Source organism: Mastigoproctus giganteus, chromosome 9, assembly GCF_048544385.1.
Source record: "Mastigoproctus giganteus isolate SK-2022 chromosome 9, ASM4854438v1, whole genome shotgun sequence".
NCBI lineage: Eukaryota > Metazoa > Arthropoda > Arachnida > Uropygi > Thelyphonidae > Mastigoproctus > Mastigoproctus giganteus.
The window spans coordinates 23821027-23844578 of record NC_143583.1 but is presented as its reverse complement, the minus strand read 5'-3'; the positions used below and the strand labels follow the sequence as shown (position 1 = coordinate 23844578).

At 34.2% G+C, this 23552-nt stretch overlaps 1 protein-coding gene across 1 annotated transcript in view; it reads right to left on the bottom strand.

The window, feature by feature from the left end:
* The window catches only part of LOC150080096 (ecdysteroid-phosphate phosphatase-like), a 62965-nt gene that overhangs the window by 1990 nt on the left and 37423 nt on the right, over positions 1-23552 (bottom strand). Inside the window, exons 4-5 of the mRNA XM_090381668.1 lie at positions 12799-12891; positions 4166-4414 (exon numbers count right to left, since the gene is read on the bottom strand). Coding sequence (XP_090237794.1) covers positions 4166-4414; positions 12799-12891 — 342 coding nt within the window. The remainder of the gene's footprint in view (positions 1-4165; positions 4415-12798; positions 12892-23552) is intronic.

The window sequence follows — 23552 nt, the reverse complement described above, 5'->3', positions numbered from 1 at the left end:
AATCCCAAAATAACTTATTCACTTGGTGAAGTTCAACTAAACCCAGTACTGGAGGAAAGGTACTTGGGTGTTACGATACGGTCAGACATGAAATTCTCTGAGCATTGTAAACAGGTTGCAAGGAAGGCCTATGGTGTCCTATCGATGATCTATCGAACTTTTGCAAGTAGAAATAGGGACGTGATAATCCCATTATATAAGGCTTTTGTTAGACCACACTTGGAATACTGTGTTCAAGTAGGGAGACTGCACCTAAAGAAAGATAACGAGCTTCTTGAAAGGGTGCAAAGACGGGTCACTTGCCTGGTGAGATCGGCAAAAGGGCGTCCTTATGAAGAAAGACTTCGAATATGTGGGTTGCAGAGTTTGGAAACTAGACACTTTAGAGGAGATTTGATTGAGGTGTTTAAGGCTCTGAGAGGCATCAGTAAAATGAATGAGGATGAAATTTTCAAGATTATAAATGATGCTAGAACTAGGGGACATAAATTCAAGTTACGGGGGGGAAATGTTTAGAGTGGACTGCAGGAAGTTTTATTTTAGCCAGTGAGTTATAAATTACTGGAATAAGTTGCCTCCATGGTTGGTAGAGGCTGACAGTTTGGGGAAATTCAAGGGTCATCTGGATAGTACCTTCGGGTCAGGGAAGCGCATAGGATGATAGGTTTAATTTCCTTTTTTTTATTAATTATTATTATTTATTTATTTTATCATTGTTTTGTTCGGTTTTTTTTTTGGCTGGTGCAGCATAAGCCATAGGCTTTCTTGCACCATGCGGCCATTACTAATACTAATTAGAAGAAGAAGAAGAAGAAAGACAAAGACTTTGCTTCTGCCTGGTTTAATCTCATACTTTGGCCATGTATGCTTGACAGGTTGTATTAACAAGTCTTGTGTACTGTTCAGTATTACAATAAAGATTACTTAAGTATTTATTTATATGTATACCAGGAATCTTCTAGTTCTCAGCTATTCTGATGGTTACATTTCTCAGTACAGTGTTATTTTTCAAATCAATGATACCAATAGTAACAAATCCTTCACTTTACAGCCATGTAAGTTCTACATTCAACTCTGCCTGCCTCCAGTCCACTGGTGGTAATCCATTATCAGCCTTACTCCATCTAAACTGCCTGGATACGATGGATGGTTACCTCTAGGTAATGATTCCACCAATATTTATTTATAGATTTACAGGGCACATATACCGAAGCCTGCACTTTCTTGCATTTTTCTGCACTTTCCTGTATATACCAAATACTGCACTGTCCAATTTTCTCAAAAGCTCATGCCTGTCAACCTCTTGAGATGAAAACCTGTACACTGGATCAATAAAAACCTTACAAATACCCAAAAAATCTTAAATATTTTTATAAATTAAAAAAATCAATAGTTTGAAAACAACAAATTGACATATACAAATTAATTAAACATATATACAAACAATTTTACATTTCTGAAACTATATTTTCCTCTTTTAGTTTAGTGTTCTGTATTTAAAATATTCACAACCTTATATACTTTCTGCCTGTATAATTGGTGTCAGTATTTATTTTGAACTGTAACAAAAGAAGTCAGTGTGTCTACATTCATGGACCTCTTACAGTATATGTGGATTTTCTTTATCATGAAGAAAGATCTTTCACAGTCAGCAATGCCGTGAGGTCAGTAGTCACTGAATAATCACTTTCAGATTTGGGAAGCAGATGAGACTAGTATTTTGTTCTCTGTCCAATAACATCCAGTAGCTACAGAAGCTTCTTTTTGGCCATTCTCCATCAGCAGAGGCACACAGCTATCAGACAGCATACAATATTCACCAAATTCATCTCTAAGAGCTTCCTGATTGAGATGCAGAGCAAAAGTATCTACCAATCTGTAGATACTGCAGATTATTTTTAATAGTTGGGTCTAGTACTTTGAGGTCACTCAACACCTGATTATCAAATGGAAATTTTTCAATTATTTTTTTTTTCACCACAACCAAACAAATATTTCTTGCAGCCTCAAAAAATAACCTTTTGACTGCACCATCAATCTCCATTTCTTCAATCAAGGTTCTTTTAGACAGGCCTATTGCCAATGTGCTGTAATCATGCTGCACCCCACGATTACTGAATTTGATGAGCCTCAAGTCAGCCACCTGTTTAACATGTCTCATCTCCACAAATTTAATTAAAACTTCCTAAGCAATTTGTCCATCGCTTCCATCATACCACATGAAAAATGCATGGGATACACTGAAATACATTAAAATAAATTTGACATTTCATTGTCCTTGTTTTTATTTAAATCGGTAACAAATATATTAAGAAAAATGCAATTTTAACCATAATGATACCAATGATTACTTTGATATGAAGCACAAAAAAGCATCTGTGTTAAAAATAAAATAAATTATGTTTATATTTATATTTCAAAATAGCCACATAAGGTAAAAGGAATTTACAAAACAAAATTACAATATTACTGTATTTTATGGTGCCATGTGAATCTGAATGAGCATCATGAATAACTCTGTATTAATTGAAGAGTGAATTAATAGTCTGTATTAATTGAAGAGTAAGAGTGAATCTGAATGAGCATTATGAATAACTCTGTAATAATTATAAAAATAATTATGAGAATATACATTCTCATAATTATTTTTATAATTATTCTCATGAATAATTCTGACCATTCAGTATGTTCATCAGGTCTATTAATGAAATTATATAACATTCACTTTAGTAAAAGGAAAGTATAGCAATAATGATTTATTTATTTCTAAAAAGTGCTTGATATATGCCAAGAAAACAGCAGTAATGATATGTAAAATACTGAAGAGTAATAAAATTAAAATGAGAAAGAATATAATATTAGAAACCCATACCTGCTATAGAGTCCATTAATTAAATGCCAAATACAAAAATACTTTTTCATAAAACAAATTTACTCATCAAGAACTCCAAAAACTTGTTGTTGCTAATGTCATATTTGTCATTACTGGTGTCATGATCCAAACTTTCACTTTCTTCAAAGAGTGTGTCACCTTCAGTGCCACCAAGGGCACTGCTGATTTCATGTTTCTTGAAAGACTTCAAGTTATAGTAGAAATAAGTACTTTTCTTTTTGGTGAAGTGGGGGGATAAAGAACAAGCTCTAGTGAGACATGTGACAGGTCTCACTCAATTTTACTAGTTACAATGATATAATTGAGTAAAACTCAGTTATATCATTGCATGTACCTTGTATAACTGCTGGACTTAAGAAAAATGCAGGAGAATTTCAGATAACATTTCCAGGGGCAAAAAAAATATGTCTTATGGTATGGAAAATACAGTGGTTCAAAATGGTGCAAGTTATAATTTTATTCTTTATTCTGACACTTTTTTGGATAATAAGAAAAATTCATAACATCAGCAACAGCATTCTTGTTATCGAAAAATATTTTTTCTGATGATCTTACTTCCAATGCATGGAGATGATGTGAGAAAAACTGAAGTTGAAACCAACCAAAACTATATGAAAATCAATAAAGGAGCAGACATGTATCGCATTCTACACATTAACCATGAAGAATTTTTTTAATGGTTACACTTCTCCAATTAAAAATTAATCAGTGATACAAACTGAAATTGGAGTATGCCAGACGAATAAAAAAATTACTAAAATTTTAGTATTCCTCTAAAACTAAAATTACACTGACATTAAGTCTCATAAATATTTTCATTTTAAGTTTTTTTTGTTTTCATTTGATAAAATAGTGTGATGTACCTGTTACACAGTTAGTGTTCTTCAATCCTGGTTCCTTCAGTTCTTAATTTTGTAAATTTTCCACATTTGAGGTTTTGCACAGAGTCACATCTTCTCAATGCAGGTCAATGGCAGGATTTAGGAGGCTACTAATGAAATCAATAACCTTCTAAATCCTGTGTGTGTTGGGGGGGGGGGGGGAATGAAGGCTTAGAATGGACTGAATAAAACTAAATTCTGATGGCATCTTTCCTCTTGCTCAGATAACACACATGGGAGGGGGCAAAATTTAAATTGAAGGACAATTGCCCTGTATCTCTACCACAATTAAAAACAAAAATAATATCATATATATTATTTTATTATATTATTATTATTTTATTATTATCTAATTATATTTATCTTATTATTGTTTTAAGAAAATACCTACCTACACTAGCGGTATCTTTCAATATTGTTTGAGAAACCAAGTAACTCCGCATATAATATTCTTCCGATGATTCTTTTGTATTGTGAAGTTCTTCTTTTTGTAGCACAGGCTTATAATTTAAGCTAACATTAAAGCCAACATCTTTTAATTCTTGTATAGTCATCCATGCAGGCATGCCATCATGATACCAAGCCAACCATTCAAATAATCCTGGCTCAACATTAATCACCAAATGACTTTGACCTGATCCTGATAAATAGACCATCAACCATTAGTAATAAATTATACATTTATAAGTAACACAAAGGTGATTCAAATTAAAATGATATGTCAATTGTCTAAATTTAAATTACACACTGCCATGTGTAAAAATTTAAGGACTGGTACTAATGTTTCTATTAACAATAGGGCATACTGGCTATCCTGTACATGCAGGAAATGATGCACAACGGCAGCACAGACAATAAGTTGTACATAGTGACCGGCGAATCCAAAAATATAACACTTTTATTCAGTTTCTTACAACACAAACCATCTCTCTCTCTCTCTCTCTCTCTCTCTCTCTCTCTCTCTCTCTCTCTGTAGCAGAAAGTAGCTGGCATATGGAAAAGGTGTACACCGAACACTGACAACCGTATGTCAAACCCACAAGTGTGATTAATAAATTACCATGAGGGAAGAAAAACTCTGGAAGATGGCCCTCATACAGCTATCAAAGAAGAAAATGTTGCCTTGGAAGACAATACCATCACGACAGATGAGCAGATGAGCATATAACAGCTGATGATGTGGCCAGGGAAGCAAAATAACAGTCATAGGTTTGCCTATACCATCAAAGAAAATAGATTTCAGTACAGGAAGGTCATTAGTATTAGTAGTGGTACACAATGCAAGAAAGCAAGCTTATAAAGCATAACAAAAAAAAAAAAAAAAACCATCCTACTACAGCACCTGTCCATCCCCTCCAATAATTTGTCTATTTCTTCATTTAATTTATTCAACTGCCCACTTTCACAACAACAGATGAAAGTTTGCTCAAATAATCAACCTTCACCTGTTGGCTGAAGAGAAACCTGCACACATCTATCCTGCAACCATCCTTCCTCAATTTGAATTTATGCCCCTCATTTGCATGTAGTCTGTGCAAGAGGAAGAATGCCAACAATACTGAGCTTGATCAATCCATTCAAAGCCTTAAACACCTCAATCAGATCATCTTGCAAGTGCCTAATCTCCAGATGCTGCAATTTACAGAACTCAAGCATTTTTTTTTTTTTTTTATTGGTAAAAACTGTTTCATTCCCTTCACCAATCTCACTGCCCTTCTCTGCAACCATTCCAGCAGAACTACATCACATCCTTTCTAAAATGAGGTCTCCAAACTGCATGCTTTACTCAAGATGCAGCCTATCCATTGCCTTGTACAATGGGATAATCACCTCCTTACCCCTGCTAACAAAGTTCCTGTATATCATTGACAAAAACCCTACAAGCCATCCTGGCATCTTGTCTGCATTTCTCAGAGCACTTCATATCTGACTGCACGATTACCACCAGGGCTTTTCCATTTTCCAGTAGGCTGAGTGTAGTACCACTCAGTTGTATGTTAATTTGGGATTATCTAAGTTGCACATGTGCGCGGCCGCACTCTGATTTCTATGAAGTTGTACAGGTGCTTTTACTTCCCGCACACACAGCCGACATACTAGATGGTGACAGGAGTATTAGTGGAAGAATGGATATAGGAAGGGGGAATAGCTCGTGCCATTAAATTCGCTATTGCATTACATGTTCCCACATCTTTTATTTACAAATACATAGTGCATAGTGAAAAGTTATATGTGTTGATTTTTATTTATATGAAAAAAAATTATTACATTACGAATATATAAAGGACTGTAGCAGTTGTAGCTTATATTGTATGTTTTTAAGGTGAGTTTATTATTATAAAAATAATATAAATATCATATAATAGGGAAGGTCAGCATTTTTACATTCCATCCACTCAACCACACAGAAACACAGTATGTGTGAGGGTAGAGTGTATAAGGAATGTATTGTGGTGACAATACATTCCTTATACATTCCTTGAATGTATTGTGATCATGAAAATTTTCGAAGTCGAGATTTTTACGTATTAATTTTTACTAATTAATACGTAAAAATATATGAATGGAATGTCAGCGGATCTAATGATCCGGATTTTTTTTTATGTATAACCAAAAATGTTTAGTATTACTTAATATTTTATTAAAGAAGGTAAAATATGAAAAATTAAACTTTTTTTAAATTTTTATAAACTATTTTAATAATGCATTAAATATTTGGATTTTTCCTAATATTTTATAATAACTTCATTTACAAAATACAGAGAATTAATAAAATTCTTTAATTTTAAAATTTTTCAGATAAAAAATGTCCAAAAGAAAAACTGAAGACGTAAATACTGTAAATAAAAAAAATTTGCAAAACATTTAAAAAGGATTGGCTTTTAAAACAAATTGATGCTGAAATTCCATCATCAAACAAAAAGCAAAGCTTTAGGAGATATTTTTCAATACAATGAAGAAAATGGTGTTGTCTTGTATACTTTTTGTACAGAAGCAAAAGTCACAGGAGAATTTAGTACAGGAAGGAAATGGGAAGAATGGTTGTTTGTTTGTTTGTTTGTTTGTTATATGGTTTTTAGGAGCATTAGCAACTAAGGCCATATTGCTCCAGGAAGAATGGAAACTAGATTATTTAAAAATGGCATCTAAGTCAGAAGATACATATAGACACAGTTACCAAGTTACGTAATCTGAAAAAAGGTCGAATTTTAAGTATTTTGATGGAAACTGTAGAAGTATGTAACATAAAAAAGGAAAGAAGTGAATGATTGAAATCAAATTTTGATATGGTTAAGGTTTTAATTAATGATGTAATATTAGCCATAAAAATTAATGCATCAATGAACTCTGTACAAGACATTCATGAACACATGGAAAAATTTATAGATATACCTAAAAATTGGAGAAGCAAAAATTATTCATTTGAATTTGTTGTATGTATATTTTTCTGTTCTGTTTCTTATAAAAAATATCCTAAACGAAATAAAAGAATCTACTTTCCACATGTTAATTGTAGACGAAAGTACTGATATTTTGGTACAAAAAGTATTAATTTTGTATTTTAAATTTCAAGTGAAAAATGAAACATATTACAAAACAGTATTTGTAGGTATTTTGAAGCTTACAAACTGTGATAGTATGTCTATTTTAGAAAAAATAAAATTTTTGTACAACGAATATAATCTTGATATTCAAAAGATGGTAATGTTCACATCAGATAGAGCAAGTGTTATGCTTGGAAGGAAAAAATGGAGTAGCAGCAATTCTCAAAAAAAGGAAATATTACATCTATCTGAACAACATTGTGTTGCCAACCTAGAAGATTTTAAGATTGGACGACGCATGGAAAAATGTATCTATTATGCAAGATATAGAGACATTGCTTAGAACTATATACACAATGTTTAGCAGGTTTAGCATAAAAAAAGGAAAATTAGAAGAACTAGCCCAGGTTACAGAACACGATGTATCTTTTAGACCATTAAATGAGGTCAGATGGTTATCCAGACATTTTGCAGTTGATGCTTTTGTAAAAAATTATGAAATATTAATCGAATATTACAATGAGCAGGTTAACGAATGTAATGATCCTATTAGTAAATATCGTTTACAAATTTTGACAAATTCACAATATCATGTGGCATTAATTTCGCTCAATGATATATTAGGAGAGCTTGCATCGCTTTGCAAATATCTAAAAAAAGTTGTTCAAACATTATTAATGCACATCAATATGTTAAAGTAAAATAAACAAATTAAGAAGCCAATATCTTGGAAAAAATATTTTATGGAGTGAAAATGTGAAAGAAGTATTATCAAAAATTCAAAGCGATGTTGACACTGCAGCTATATCAGTTTATCAAATGTGTATGTGATCACTTAGATAACAGATTTCATGATGAATTAAACAATTGGAAAGTATTTGATATTAATGCTATCACAAATGAAAGCAATAATTTTGACTTTGGAAAACTTAATGTGATACGCCTTGCAAAAAAATATTCACTATTTATTGCAAATAACGAAAGTGATGTTATTTCTAAAATATCAGAAGAATATTGGGAATTAAGATTTATAATTGCTTTCTGCAATTATAAATCTTAAAATAACTAAAACTGGAACAATTAAAACTTTCAGTGACACTTTAAATTTTGTACTTACAAATTTAGAGTTTTGTAACATAACCATTCTCTATGATATCATGGGAATATTTCAAGAATCAAGTGCAGACTGCGAGTGAGGATTTAGCACTATGAATTCAATTAAAACAAAAAATCGATCGAAACAGAATACATGAAGATCACTTAAGTGACCTTATGAGAATCAAACTGCATTCAGCTAATGGTGCAACAATAAATGTAGATGATGTCTACAAAGTATGGACTTCTACAAAGAACAGAAGAGAAAAATTTCAAGAAAAATAAATAACTGTAAAGTGTAAATTTATTGTTAACATATTTTTATTATTATGTATGTCCCTACTTATAATTAAAACAATTTGTAAAAATATTGCACATATTTAATCTTGTCTTAGATAGTATGAATCAGAGCTGTAATGCTCAATTATATCAATGTTGGTTGGTTGGTTTGTTTGAGTTTATTGGCGCATCAGCAACTGAGGCTATAATGCGCCAAATACCGGTCATATGTAAAAAATTAAAATATTCAGTGACCTAAGTAGTTAGGCCACCATGTCCAGATGTATAATAGCAAAGATATAAAAAATAAACCAATAAAGACGTAACAATAACATAAATTTTATATACAATTAAAAACTTTTATTGATTTAAAATAGCTAAAAACAGCAGACACGTTGTCATTGTCGGATAAAATCTGAGTGTATACGGCTCAGTCAGATGGTTAAAAGCGGTAGAACGAGTGCTGCTAAAATCTGGACAGTCAATTAAAAGGTGTCTGATCGTTAACATTGTGCCACAGGACACACACATAGGAGGGTCATCAGCCCTCAGTATATCAATGTATATTGAGGTAAACTCCTCTTATTATTTTACAAATATTAATCTTGTCTGAAAATTTTTTACTTAGGTGCATTTCTGCACCACGCAGCTATAAGAAAAATTAGAGGGAACATTGCCCATATGCAGTAACTTGCATTTGTCGATGTTAAATTTCAACTGCCATTTCTCAGTCCATCTGCCTAATTTTTTTAGATCTTGTTGCAGTAGCTTAACATTATTACTGTCATTAACCACTCTGACAAACTTTTTGTATCATCTGCAAACTTAGACATTAAGCATAATATACCTTCATCAATATCATTAATAAATATAGGAAAAAACAATGGGCAGAGCACTGAACCCTAGGAGACTTTACTAATAACATTAGTCCATGAAGAGTAGTTTCCATTAATAACCACTCACCCATCCCTACATCCAGAGCAGTAACTTGCCCTTAATGCCACCCTGTACAGCAGTCATTTATGTGCAACAGCATCAAAAGCTGATGCTGTTGCACATAAATCCATGGAGTAGCTTTGTAAGTATCTCAATAATAAGAAACACCTGTGAATGGGATTGTGTCTGCAGCACCAAACACAATATGAAGAAGGAAATGACTTGTTGTATCCCATAGACTGTGGACAAGATGTCATGCAGGCATTTTAAACCAGAGAGCCAGCAAAACATATAGTGGAAATATCAACTATCCACGTGGATGATGAAATGAAGGAAGTCATGAGACTATGGTGCCAATGGCAACCATTTTTACATTCCTGCAAATATGGAGGATGTTAAAAAAAGTACACAGATGGGATAAGTGCCTAAATTGTGGTGGAGATTTTTTGAAAAATAAAGTATTAAACACTGTTAAAAACAATAATTCTAATTCCTGCTTGACTCGCCCTCATATAAGGACACTAAAAAGGACATATTTATTACAGAGCAAAGATGTGTAAGAAAAATTATCAAATTTGTGTCAACTTATTAATATAGTACTTATTCACACTTTAGACAGCATGAATTTTTAGTTCATCTGATTAAGTATCCTGCTTTTAACATATTGTGGTTACTGGATAGATATTAGTATTAATACTGGATAGGTATTAGTACTAATACTCAGCAGTATTAAGAGGTTTGGAAAACTGCTACTTATTTTAATGGCAGCTATAAGCAGAAGTGAAATTGATTCTTGCTTTCTTTCTGTTGGGATATGCGATAGCCTGGAAAGTACACCTATGATATACTACTGCATGTTACAGGTGGGAATATACTTATTTATGCACAAATAAAATGCAATGTAAAATAGGCAGGATTTGATGAATATGAGGTATTGATTAAGTCATCAATTGCTGACATAGGAATCAGAGTTTTTAATCCTCCATAAAAAGAAGCTCATTACCCTTGCCACCACACTAATAATAATGTAATGTTATGCTCAAGAAGCTAGAGATCCTCATCAATTCCCTATGCAGAGAGAGAGAGAGAGAGTCTGTATTTGGACATGGTCTTCATATCCAAATACAGACCAAATTAAATGATGGTCCTTATAAAAATGAAAGGACATGAGATCCCTACATCCCTTGCATTACTCCAGATAAAGTATGCATTCTGAAGTAACACATAATATGAAGTAGGAAACACTGAATAAATAAATCTGGTATTAACTCTTCCAGTTAATGTCAAAATAAAAATGATTTTAATAGAATGCCTTTTTTTTCTCTCATCAAGACTGCATGTACATGCATACAACACTCTAAACACCTCTCATGATCCTTTGTGAGAGGAATGATGCCAGTACATACAATAATATAGCAGCAGTATCAGTTGTTAAAACTAAACTACTAATATGTTTGAACGGACAAATTAACTTTAAATTTTATTATTAAACTTTTACAGTAGTTTAGTTTTCTTGCAGGTGGTAAGAGCTTTCTTTTATTTATTCTTTTCCAGTTACCTTCAACCACTCTCTCTCCCTCCCTTTTCTTTCACCTCAGCTCCAGGTTACTATAATAAATGGTATATTTCTTTCTATTTTTTTTTTAAATTTAGAAGTAGATAGTAGATATTTTTAATTATAATTCAGCAATAATTAAAACAATTCAAGTATTTACAATTTGCAAGCAAACTGATTTCAGATAATATGAAGATACCCCAAGATGCTGAGTCTTTTTTAATACCTCACACTGACATATTTGAGATTCAGAGTTGGATGACAGCTTCTTGTTTGTTTAAAACAAAATAAGTTGCAAGATCTAAAAATAAAGGCTTACAAAATAATAAAAAAAGTGATATACAGTATCTTTTAAAATATAAATTTAATTTTGCATCCAGACCTTTGTGACACCCTACACTGCTGTGTCTTCTCTCTCTCTCTCTCCCCTACAGGACCAAGTTGTCCCCTTCTTATATCCAGTCTCTCTGTTCAATGTCTTCACAATACAGTTGATTTGAAGCTCTTCATGATTATCCAGTCTGCTGATGGCAGTAACACTTCAATTGTCCACTGATTCCATTCTTCACTGGACTGAAGAAACGAAACTTCTGAAGGCTTATCCTTGATAATTCTGAATGCCCACTTTACAAATAGATCTATTAATTCTTTCTCCTCTAAAAATGAAGACAGACTACTCAATCTTCAAATCTTCTTTTACAACTGTAAAAAAGGGCCCCAAGGGTGAGTTTATGGACACATTCATCATCGTCATATTATTATTATTATCATCAATTTATTTCTCTGTTGAAGAGACACCCCTGGGACAGCCATTAGCTAGAAGGGTGAGAGTTACATTCTAAGGTGTGAAGCGGATCCATGAGCAAAAGGTTACAAAGTCCATGGGACGTTCATCACTACTTTAGGTTTGTTAAGTGGTTCTCCAGAATACTTTCAGTGCAGCCAAAACAATTCTCTTTTATACTTCTCTTATCATACCACACTTATAAATAACCTCTTAAGCATGGCTACTATATTAGCATTAGATTCCTCTAGCTGAAAAAATGAAGAAATCTTAAAAGCATTCTTTAACTACACGTGCATTTGACCAAACTACAAAAGCTCTCAAGAGAGAAACTTGTTCAGAAATTCTTTCTCAAAATCATTTTTAAAAAGTGGACTGACTGTCTCAAGGCTCATCCTCAGATCCTCATCCCCAACACACCCATATTTAGATAATATACTGCAGAACATATAAGAAACTCTACCACCTCTAGGCTATATAACACACACACGCACGCGCGCACACACACACACACACACACACACACTCTAGTACTTAGAACAAATATCAAGCTGCAAGCTCAACTTTGAAATTGTGTTGTGTGTACTCTCTCAAATGGTATTATATGATGAATTTGCAAATTAAATAACACCAATAATTTTTTAAAGCAGAAATATGCTCTTGATATTTTTAGAAAAGTGTCTTTGAGTAATAAATGTAAATGCACAATTTATGCATAAGCATTGTCATAACTTTCAATTACAAGCTATTTGTTTTAAAAAACAGTGGTACAGATTTGTTAATTTAGACCAATAACAGAAAAAAAAAAATCATATCTGATAACTACTTACCCTTTAGTACATTTGTGCAAGTTTCCATGCAACGAAGTGAAGGTGATGCATAGACATGAGAAAATTTAATCCCACACAATCCCATAGCTTCCCCTGAAAAGTAAATCACTAGTGACCTTCAAGTTAAACATCAACTAATACTTCAAATAAATATTTTTTCATGATCATATTTTATGTTTGTAAAAAACATACTGATAATACAAATCCTAATTCTGCTGAATAAAAAGAACATTTGTCCTGTTGTCCTGTAAATCATACTAATCACAGAGATGGAGACAGTACCCATGCTTTATTAAGTTTTCTGATTAAATGTCCAATGATGCATGTAAAAGTGACTGCTCTCCAAATCAAATGAATTTAACTGAATGAAAATAGTGATAATAAATAAAAAACTACAAACTACAAGCAAGAATGAATATGAAATGGCTAAATTTTTTTTAGCAAGCTAGCAACTTATGACAAAATTGTGAAATGTAACAGGACAAAGTTCTTTTAAAATTAAAAAACAAAAGAGGAGCACACAAAAAGATTTATTATCTGAAAAGAGTGGTTAAAATGGTATTTTTATGTAGCTAAATAAAAAGGTTCAATCAAAAATTACCAGTGAATGTGGTAATTTTATTCAATGGGAGAACATTTTTGGAAGATCAAATTTTTCAGTTAATTTTTCCAATTAACTGCCCAGATTTCTGGACTGCAATCAGAAAACTCAGAAAGCTAGTAATTAATATTAGTAATATTAGCCATATGACACAAGGAAGCCTGAGGCTTATGCTGCACAAGCCAAAAAAAAAAAAAAAAAAAAATTCCCGAGAGAGAGAGTGTCAGAAGCAGAAAGGAATCACCAAGAAAGAGAAGAATGATGATATCCAGCTCAGGACCCTGGGTTTGCCAAGCCCATGCTCACCAGATGTGAGCCCCTGTTTTCTGTGAATTAACTGGGTATTCTTCCAGTTCACACCTAAGTGATCCCCCTTTCAGCATGCTAAATATTAATAAAATAAGTTTTTTTTTTATCATCTGAGAAATAACTGAAATTGACTGATTCAAGACACAAATTGGTTGCAACAAGTCAACCAGAAATCTGCATATGTGCAACACAAAAAAATAGATGAAATGAATATCAGCTCTGCACAATTATGACTCTGAAGGAAGAGTCCTGCATCATGTTGGGTACCTATAAAAGTCCACAGATTACCTACAATGAAGATCAAGCCTTCAATACTTTTCCAGTTTGCAGGGTTGGGTGTAGCTCAGGTTTCTGAATGTAAATAATGTAATACAAAATACTAAAAATTAATATATTAACTTGTCAAGTACCTGTTTTTTCCTAACTAACATTATAAGATAAATTATCATGTGTATATCATATTTTTATTTGTGTAATTTGAATTACAACACTACTCAACTACTGATACCTTTATAAACTTGGTAGTTTTGTCCAAAAGGTATGATTATTTTACTCAATTTTTTAATTTTCTTTCTAGAAGTGCTTCTAGAATCTTCCAGACATCTAAAATTCCTAAATATTCTAGAATCATCCAACCTTCTAAAATTCCTAAATCTTTTAGAATAAAAATTTTCTAGAATCAAAAATCTTCTTCAAATATCCTCTTCAAACATCCACTAGAATGAAAAATCCTGACATTGCTATCTCAATATCACATTATCAGGTGTGAAAGTAGGAAAAAGCAATGTCCTTTTTTTATTTCCAAATTATTAGTATTAGCATTAGTATATAATGGATATGGGTGAGTATATAATGGATGAATGAATGATGCAAAGAATAGTTTTTTTCTGCATATGCCACAAAAAAAAAAAAAAAATTATCTCATCCACACCTTGTTGTCATTATCATATACTGTAGAGCATATTGTATCATTGGGCCATATTTTGCTTCAGATTATGAAATTTACACTCAGGACTTCAGAATTAGACACTGAATCAACAACAAAAATGAAATATTTCAGTAAAAACTGAAAGAAAAAGAACATTAAAGGTTCCCTTTAAAAGAGCAATAACTATAACCAATAGTAGTGTTAGGTGGGTCGGAAAACTGCTAGCTTGGGGGGGGGGAGACAAAGACTAATAGATTAACATTAACCACTGGCCGAGGAGAAAGAGATTCTTGCACAGCTTCTATTGGAATGAGCAGAAGCCTGAAAAACAAGATGCAGGATATTTCAGAGACTGCTGGGAGTCATTGCGGTACAAGTAAACACATGGGTTGTGTTAGGGTAGCTAAGAATAGAAACAGGTGTATGTATACTTGCGTGTACACAAATGCTAGGAGTTTAGTAAATAAATTTGATGAATTTGAGGTATTGCTCAAAACATCAAAGGCAGATATTGTTGGGAGATCAGAGACGTGGTGTCACACAGATATAAGGAATGCAGAACTGCAATTTGGGGAGTACAACGTCGACAGAAAGGATAGACAGCATAGGAAGGGAGGAGGGGTTATGCTATTAGTTAAGAAACACATAAAATCCAAGGAAGTCCAGCCAGTCGACATCACTGGACAGTGCAGTGTCAAGTCAGTTTGGTGTGATATAAGCATTGGGAGATCAAAATTGAGAGTAGGAGTCTGCTATAGGCCTAATGACTCTGATGAGTATAATAAGAAACTGTACAGGGAAATAGAGTGGGCCAGTAAATCAGAGAGTCTTATAATGGGGGATTTTAATTTCCCAGATATTGACTGGAATTTGGGGACTCGTCACTCGCACACTAGCAAGGCTTTTGTGGATTTATTGGATGATTGTTTTCTACATCAGCATGTTCGGAAGGCAACTAGAGGGAGTAATACTCTTGATTTGATTATCAGTAGTGATTCTTCATGCATTAAGAATCTGCAGATAAATGAACCACTAGGTGGCAGTGATCACAGTGTGCTGAAGTGGGATTTACTCAAAGAGGTAACTACCATTAGGGGTAAAGGGAAGGGTTATTGCTTTCGTAAAGGTGGCTACGATGGACTGAGACAGTATTTAAATTCTATACAGTGGGACCAACTGATGATGTTACCAACAGCAAATTCAAAATGGGAAGCATTCAAAGAACTTATCTTGGAAGCTACTAGGCTTTACATACCAACTAAGAAATATTGTTCAAGGTTTAGGCTTAAGTGGATGTCAAATGAACTAATGAGACATATGGCAGAGAAGAAAAATGCATGGGATACATACAAATTAACACGTGACACAGAAGTCTATGATAGATACAAGTTGATTTGTAACCAAGTTACAAAGGAGGTTAGGCAGGCAAAGGCAGATTACGAGAAATCTTTGGCAAATGATGCAAAGAAAAACAGCAAAGAGTTCTTTACTTATGTAAACTCTAGAAGGAAGGGGATGAATCAGATCGGTCCACTTGATATCGATGGGTCAACTGTTGATGATCCTGCTCAGGTAGCTAATAAACTAAATGAATATTTTGCATCAACATTCACACATGAGGAGTTATTCAGCGAGGGGAATGCCAGAGGTGTATTCAACTCTGGCAGTAAGCTAGAGAATCTTGTAATAACTGAGAATAAAGTGGAGGAGAAATTGTTGAAGATAAACACAAGAAAGGCACCTGGGTGTGGATGGGATCTATCCAGTTATATTAAAGGAGGCAGCAAAGGAAGTAAGCAAACACTTAGCCATAATTATGAGAGCTTCCTTGGACTCAGGGGAGGTACCCACAGACTGGAGATGTGCAAATGTGACTCCAATTCACAAAGGAGGATCAAAGGCTGACACAAGTAATTATAGACCTCTGAGTTTAACTTCTGTTCCAGGAAAATTGATGGAAGCACTGGTTAAAGGAGCACTGGTTAAAGAAGCACTGCAGGATCATCTAGACAAGACTTCAGTTATAGCTCAGACACAGCATGGTTTTGTTAAGGGGAAGTCTTGCCTGATCAATTTAATTGGATACTATGATGCAGTCACAAAAGAACTGGATGCAGGGAATAACTTTGATATTATATACTTGGATCTTAGAAAGGCTTTTGATACTGTTGCACATGGAAGACTGCTGCACAAATTGGAGTAGTGTGGCATTGGAGGAAAATTGCTGCTATGGATAAAGGGATGGTTGAGTGGCAGAAGACAGAGAGTGGTAATTAATTGACACTGCTCATCGTGGACTAATGTTATTAGTGGAGTCCCTCAGGATTCAGTGTTGGGTCCATTGTTGTTTTCTGTATTTATAAATAATATTGATGATGGTATATCAAGCTTAATGTCCAAGTTTGCAGACGATACAAAGGTTGGCAGGGTTGTTAAGGACGCTACTGACGCTATGCTGCTGCAACAGGATCTGGAAAGGTTGAGCAGATGGGCTGAGAGGTGGCAAATGAAGTTTAACATTGACAAATGTAAAGTACTACATATGGGAAACAGCAACCCCAGAGCAACGTATCAACTCTGTGGTACTACACTGACAGTGGTAGAGAATGAAAAGGACTTGGGGGTAATTGTGCAGGCAGATATGAAGTTCTCTGAGCAGTGCAGACGGGCTGCAAGAGTAGCTCATGGTGTCTTATCAATGATATACAAGAATTTTTCTAGCAGGGATAAAGAGGTGATTATTCCCTTGTATAAGGCAATGGTCAGGCCACACCTAGAGTACTGTATACAGGTCTGGAGGCCTCATTTCAAGAAGGATGTAGAGCTGCTGGAACGAGTACAGAGAAGGGCAACAAGATTAGTGAATGGAACAAAGGGGTGCTCTTACGAAGAAAGGCTTAAGTTTTGCAAATTACAGTGTCTGGAGACTAGGCACCAGCGAGGTGATCTGATAGAGGTGTATAAAGCCTTGAATGGTTTGAGCATGCTCAATGCTGACGGGATTCTTCCTCTTGCTCAGAATAATCACCTGAGAGGGCATAAATTCAAATTGAGGAAAGACAGATGTAGGATAGACGTGCGGAAATTTGCCTTTAGCCAGCGGGTGGTTGTTCGGTGGAACAGACTTCCATCCCTTGTCGTGGAAGTTGATAGCCTAAATAAGTTTAAGGCTCAGCTGGACAGGTATTTCGAACGAACAGAGGGATGAAGTGGAAGTGGGTTTTTTTTTTTTTTTTTTTTTTTGGCTGATGCTGCATAAGCCTGCTTTCTTGCATCAAATGCCTCTACTAATGCTAATGCTAACTTTTAAGCACATTAGCATATCTGCATAAAGTGTCTATTGTATTCACCTGTCCAAATGTGATAACTTGACTCCTATTGGATGGAATTCATAAAATTTTATATTTTCCTCTCTTAGAAAGATTATATTGAACCATTCCAAATTTCATTGAAGCAAAAGAAATCTGGCAGTTAATATTCTTGTTGGTCCATTTGCATGCAAGTAGTAAGGCAAACCAAGACCCTCACCAAATCTCAGAAGACCTTACCTCCAAACCAAATTGTTTGAGTATACCTCAAACAATTTGGTCTGCGTATCAATCCTGAGTAGTCAGAAATCATGGTCTTCTCGTTAAAGCAACAGCCAACAAAAATCTATCCAGCCCTTAATGGAGACTCCACTCCGCTTTTCTAACATCACATTGACCTAGGAACCAGATTCTCTATGCTGCAGAGGTTTGGGCATCTGCATCTCCCTCTACCCCGAAACCAGTTTTGTCATCAGAGTATTGGCTTCTCAAGTGGGTATGCCACAAACTTAGCCTGCTTCCCCAGTTCTGGACCACCACTTTGGCCAATGCACTTAAATCCCAAGGCTCATGTCGTTCATTAATGAAAGGTTTGTTATTTGTTTTTTTTTAGGAGCATTACCAACTAAGGCCATATTGCTCCGGGGATATGCGGTGGTCATTCCCTGACCTTTCCGCATCCTCCGTATTTGGTGGGCAAGGGCTCGAACCCCGGTCTAATCAAGAAACATGTGCGACGCACTGCTGCTCCTGCCCACCTGGCTACGGAGGTGCCTAATGAAAGGAGGCTCGCCACAACAGTCAAACTCATGACCGGTCTCATCTCCTACCCCTCCTTCTGGGACAACTGTGCATGGAGGATCTCAGTGGCACGTCTACAAGCAATTCCACAGCAATGCCCTCTGCAAAGATGCCATCATCTATTGGACCAGTTTCTTCCTCAGCAGATGCTATCTCGAGTCCAGGACATAGATGTCGACTTCAACGAGTTCTGTCAAGATCGACAATATAGGAAAAGAATACTCAGTGGAGTGGCCAAGGCTACTACTCTTATGAGCCTTCAGAAATGTATATTCTTAACCTAACCAACTATGTACATATTTATGCATTTCAATGTATATCCTTATAGTATGTATTTTAAAACAAATGGTTGTACACTCACTTAATGTTCTATATATGTAGTATACTCAAGTCATTTCTCCATTTTCCTGTACTTTATTTCATTTATTTATGTATGTTTGGCTTTTTGAGGCAATAATGTCTCTGTATTATATTGTTAACCCCTGGCCACTGTGCTGTGACGGGCTGTTGTAACTACTATTATGTAAATTATCATTCTAAGCGTTGCAATAAAGATTATTCTTCTTACTCAACTCCCAGTGAATGGTTTTTCATGAAATTTTACATGAAATTTCAATTGACTCTTTTACAACAATTTCAAGCCTTCCCAAATTTAAATAAAACAGGACCAATAGAAATCCAGCAAATAATTCATTTTCTTTTTTTTTTTTTTTTTACTTCATACATATCACATAGACTGATACCTCATATTGTAGCTGAAGCACTGGGATATCATGTTATGTTTGTTGCTGGTGATGATCAATGGAATGAATGGGCAATATGGCATGTGTGCAGAAATGAAACGTTCTCGGTTTATGAATAAAAGTTGTTGCTTTTTGTTCTTTTTTGTTTTATATATAAAAATCACAAATTATTACTGTTTGCTAAATGAACCTGAAATGAAACTATGTACATTAACTACCTTTTCAGGAATTGAATTCATCACATGAAATTTATAAGGCTCACATACATATGTGTATTATGCACCTTATGAATTTCCTGAAGAACAGATTGCTATATATAAATATATATTAATAAATCTAGAAAAAGTATATATTAATAATATATATTTGTAGTATAGTATATACTACAAATTATTATTAATAAATCTAGTATATTAATAAATCTAGATAAATTTGTTCTAGATTTATATCAGTGATTCTGTGGTGGGAGGGAACTTGAATTGCAATCAGAATTGAACCTAAAACATCTTCAGGGACTAACAAAAAATTCTCTTAAAATTTGATGTCAATCCGACTTCATCTCAAGAGATGTCTAAACATCTAAAATGTACTTTCATTTACTGTATGTATATATATATATATATATAGATTCCTATATGGGGAAAACTGAGTAGGGCATGCAATTGGAAATGCACCAAAATACCCTGGAACCAACAAAAATACACGGAAAATTTGGTGTTTATCAGATTTTCCCTTTTTAAGCCTGAACATCATAAAATTACACACACACACACACACACACACTCACACACACACACACACACACACACACACACACACCTGTAAGGGAGAACTGGGGAGGGAAAGACAGAATCAGAATTGAAATCATTTATATTGATCTCACTGTTATTTATTGAACAATATACATCTGAAATCTGAAACATTTTTCTATTTTATACAAATAAACTTGATTTTATTGGTAAAAAAAAATTAAATAAATTGAATTTATATTGGGCTGATTTTAAATGAAATTTGGGATGGCCAAACAAATATTTATAAAAGATCTAAATATAAAATTTCATGAAAATCTGTCCACTAGGAGTAATGTTACATTAGGACAGATATACACACAGTAAAAACAATATGTACTTTATGCATTTGTGAATATGCCTTAAAAAAAAAAAAAAACTGAAGACAATTTAAATAAGAATAAAACCTATACTAAAATTAAAAGTGGCTGTAATACTGAAAAAAAAATATACATGCAAAATATATATGAAACAGTGCACAGAAGGTTTTTCAATTAAAATGCACTAGGGTCAAATCTTGCTTATTTTTAGGTTTAGGCTATTTGTAGTCTTTTTTTTTTTTTTTTATGTGAACCCCAAACATGAGAGGTATTAGAACCTATAGTACTTAGTACCGTGCTTGGGTCTGGACCTTTTGTGTCATACCTGGGTTGAAAATTTTGAATTTGATGTTAAAATTGAATTAAGTGTTACCATTTAGATTTTACAATTTCTAAATTAAAATTTTGCCTAATCATTTTCTGAATGGGAACATTGTTCCCTGTTGCAAACTGATTTTATTTGAAGAAAGAACAAACAAACACAAAGGGTTGCTCTTACGAAGAAAGGCAAGTTTTGCAGATTACAGTGTCTGGAGACTAGGCACCTGTGAGGTTTGTTTGTTTGTTTTTTATTTGGTTTTTAGGAGCATTAGCAACTAAGGCCATATTGCTCCGGGATATGCGGTGGTCATTCCCTGACCTTTCTGCATCCTCCATATTTGGTGGTGACGGGTTCGAACCCCGGTCTAATCAAGAAGTGTGTGCTACGCACTGCTGCTCCTTCCCACCTGGCTACGGAGGCGCCTACCTGTGAAGTGATCTGATTGAGGTGTATAAAGCCTTGAATGGTTTGAGCATGCTCAATGCTGATGGGATTCTTCCTCTTACTCAGAATAATTACCTGAGAGAGCATAAATTCAAATTGAGGAAAGACAGTTGTACGATAGATGTGCGGAAGTTTGCCTTTAGCCAGCGGGTAGTTGATTGGTGGAACAGACTCCCATCTTTTGTTGTGGAAGTTGATAGCCTAAATAAATTTAAGGTTGAGCTGGAGAGGAATTTGGAACGAACGGAGGGGTGAAATGGGAGCTTTTTTTTTTCTTTTTTTTTTTTTTTCTTGGCTGATGCTGCATAAGCTTGCTTTCTTGTATCATATGCCTCTACTAATGCTAACACAATGGTTGTATATGATGGGTGACAGTTGCTTTCCGATAGGTATGTTTAGCTGCTTGAACAGCTAGCTCTACAAAGACAGTTATGTGTTGCATTCCCTCTTGTGAATCATGACAAAAGAAATAACATTGACAGGAATTATTTTTAAAAATTGAATAATTAAGGTGGAAAGCAGCAATTTAATGAAATATAAGTTAAAGGGAAAAAGCAAATGTGCAGTAATAAATTCACTATCAGGAAATAAAAAAAAAAAGAAATAAATGAAACAGTAATGGATATTTGGCGCTCGGCTTTACAATTCTGGCTCTTCTGTTATCAAAAATCAGTTATTGGTAACATTCAACAACACCGTATGGCTGATGCTATCATGTCCACAAATGAAAGGTAACAATGTAAAACAAATAATTTTAAAATAGCAGATACACACTATAAAAATAATTTACAATATTCTACCCTGTTTATGGAAAGAATTGCACATCAAGTAATAATTTAAATGACACAGGCAGTATAGTTTCAAAGGCAAGAGTAAATCACAGGAAAAAAAAAAAAAAAAAGAGGTAGAAGGAAATATGTTTCCTTAGCAATATTCTCTAGACTGATGAGGCCACCTTTACTTCAGATGGCTTCACCAACAGACACAATTCCTGCTACTGGGTATCCTATCCATCAAAACCCACAGTGTTGTAGAAATACTCACCTTCAGGTGGGATGGTCTGTCAATGTGTAGTGGGAATATTGTGAATTACTTTGCATTAAGGTATTTGATTAGTTAAAAAGTTCTGTAACATCAAAGCTCGATAACATCTTTAGTTCAGTGCAATGCGGCCCTACCATACAAAACCATGCTAATGTATTAGAGGACGAAATGCACAAGGCATAATTTTTTATGGATTCAGGTAATTAACTATATAATATCAGTGTAGATACATCATAGTTTACCCATAAATTTGAACTACGTATGTAGTTCAAATTTATGGGCATCATTTTAATTGTATCTCATATTGTGGGTGCCTTCACAACGAGATAGCTGGTATTGCACTACTTCGAATAAATAACATTTCTCTAGTAGAGAAGACTACTGTTATTTATTTTTAGTGGATACCACCATCCAGACGATCGTTTCAAAGCTAGTGGGCTTTATCATCAGTGGGTGGGCAGGTACCCTGGTAATGCAACATGCTATCACATTCTAATACATTATTATTATCTACACCATTTGGCATCTCTCATATTGTGGAAATAACTTCGTAACTGTGATGGCATGTTGCATTACCAGGGTACCTGCCCACCCACTGATGACAAAGCCCACTAGCTTCAAAACGATCATCTGTATGGTGGTATCCACTGAAAATAAATAACAGTAGTCTTCTCTACTAGAGAAGCGTTATTTATTCAAAGTAGTGCAATATCAGCTATCTCATGTTGAAGGCAGCGCCAATATGAGATACAATTAAAATGATGCTGTTACACTACATACGTAATTCAAATTTATGGGTAAACCATGGTGTAGCTACACCGATATTATATAGTTAAAACCATGCTAGTACAACAGTGGGCATGATGCATATTTAAAGATCAGTCAAAATGCCAATTTAAACATAAAAATAAGCAAGACAACTTTTAATCACGACATTTTTATAACGGCAAAAGACACATGCAGAATGCAATCAAATTGTAGCACACCCCATCAGGCAAGGTTATTTGTTGGCTGAATGCTAATCATTCTTGAGTGAGTGAGTTCTTTCTACTAAGTATTGCTCCAATGGTAGTATATTTACAGTTAATTAATATTAATAATATATGTTTTAAATATATGTTTAACTGATCATCTTTTATATATTTA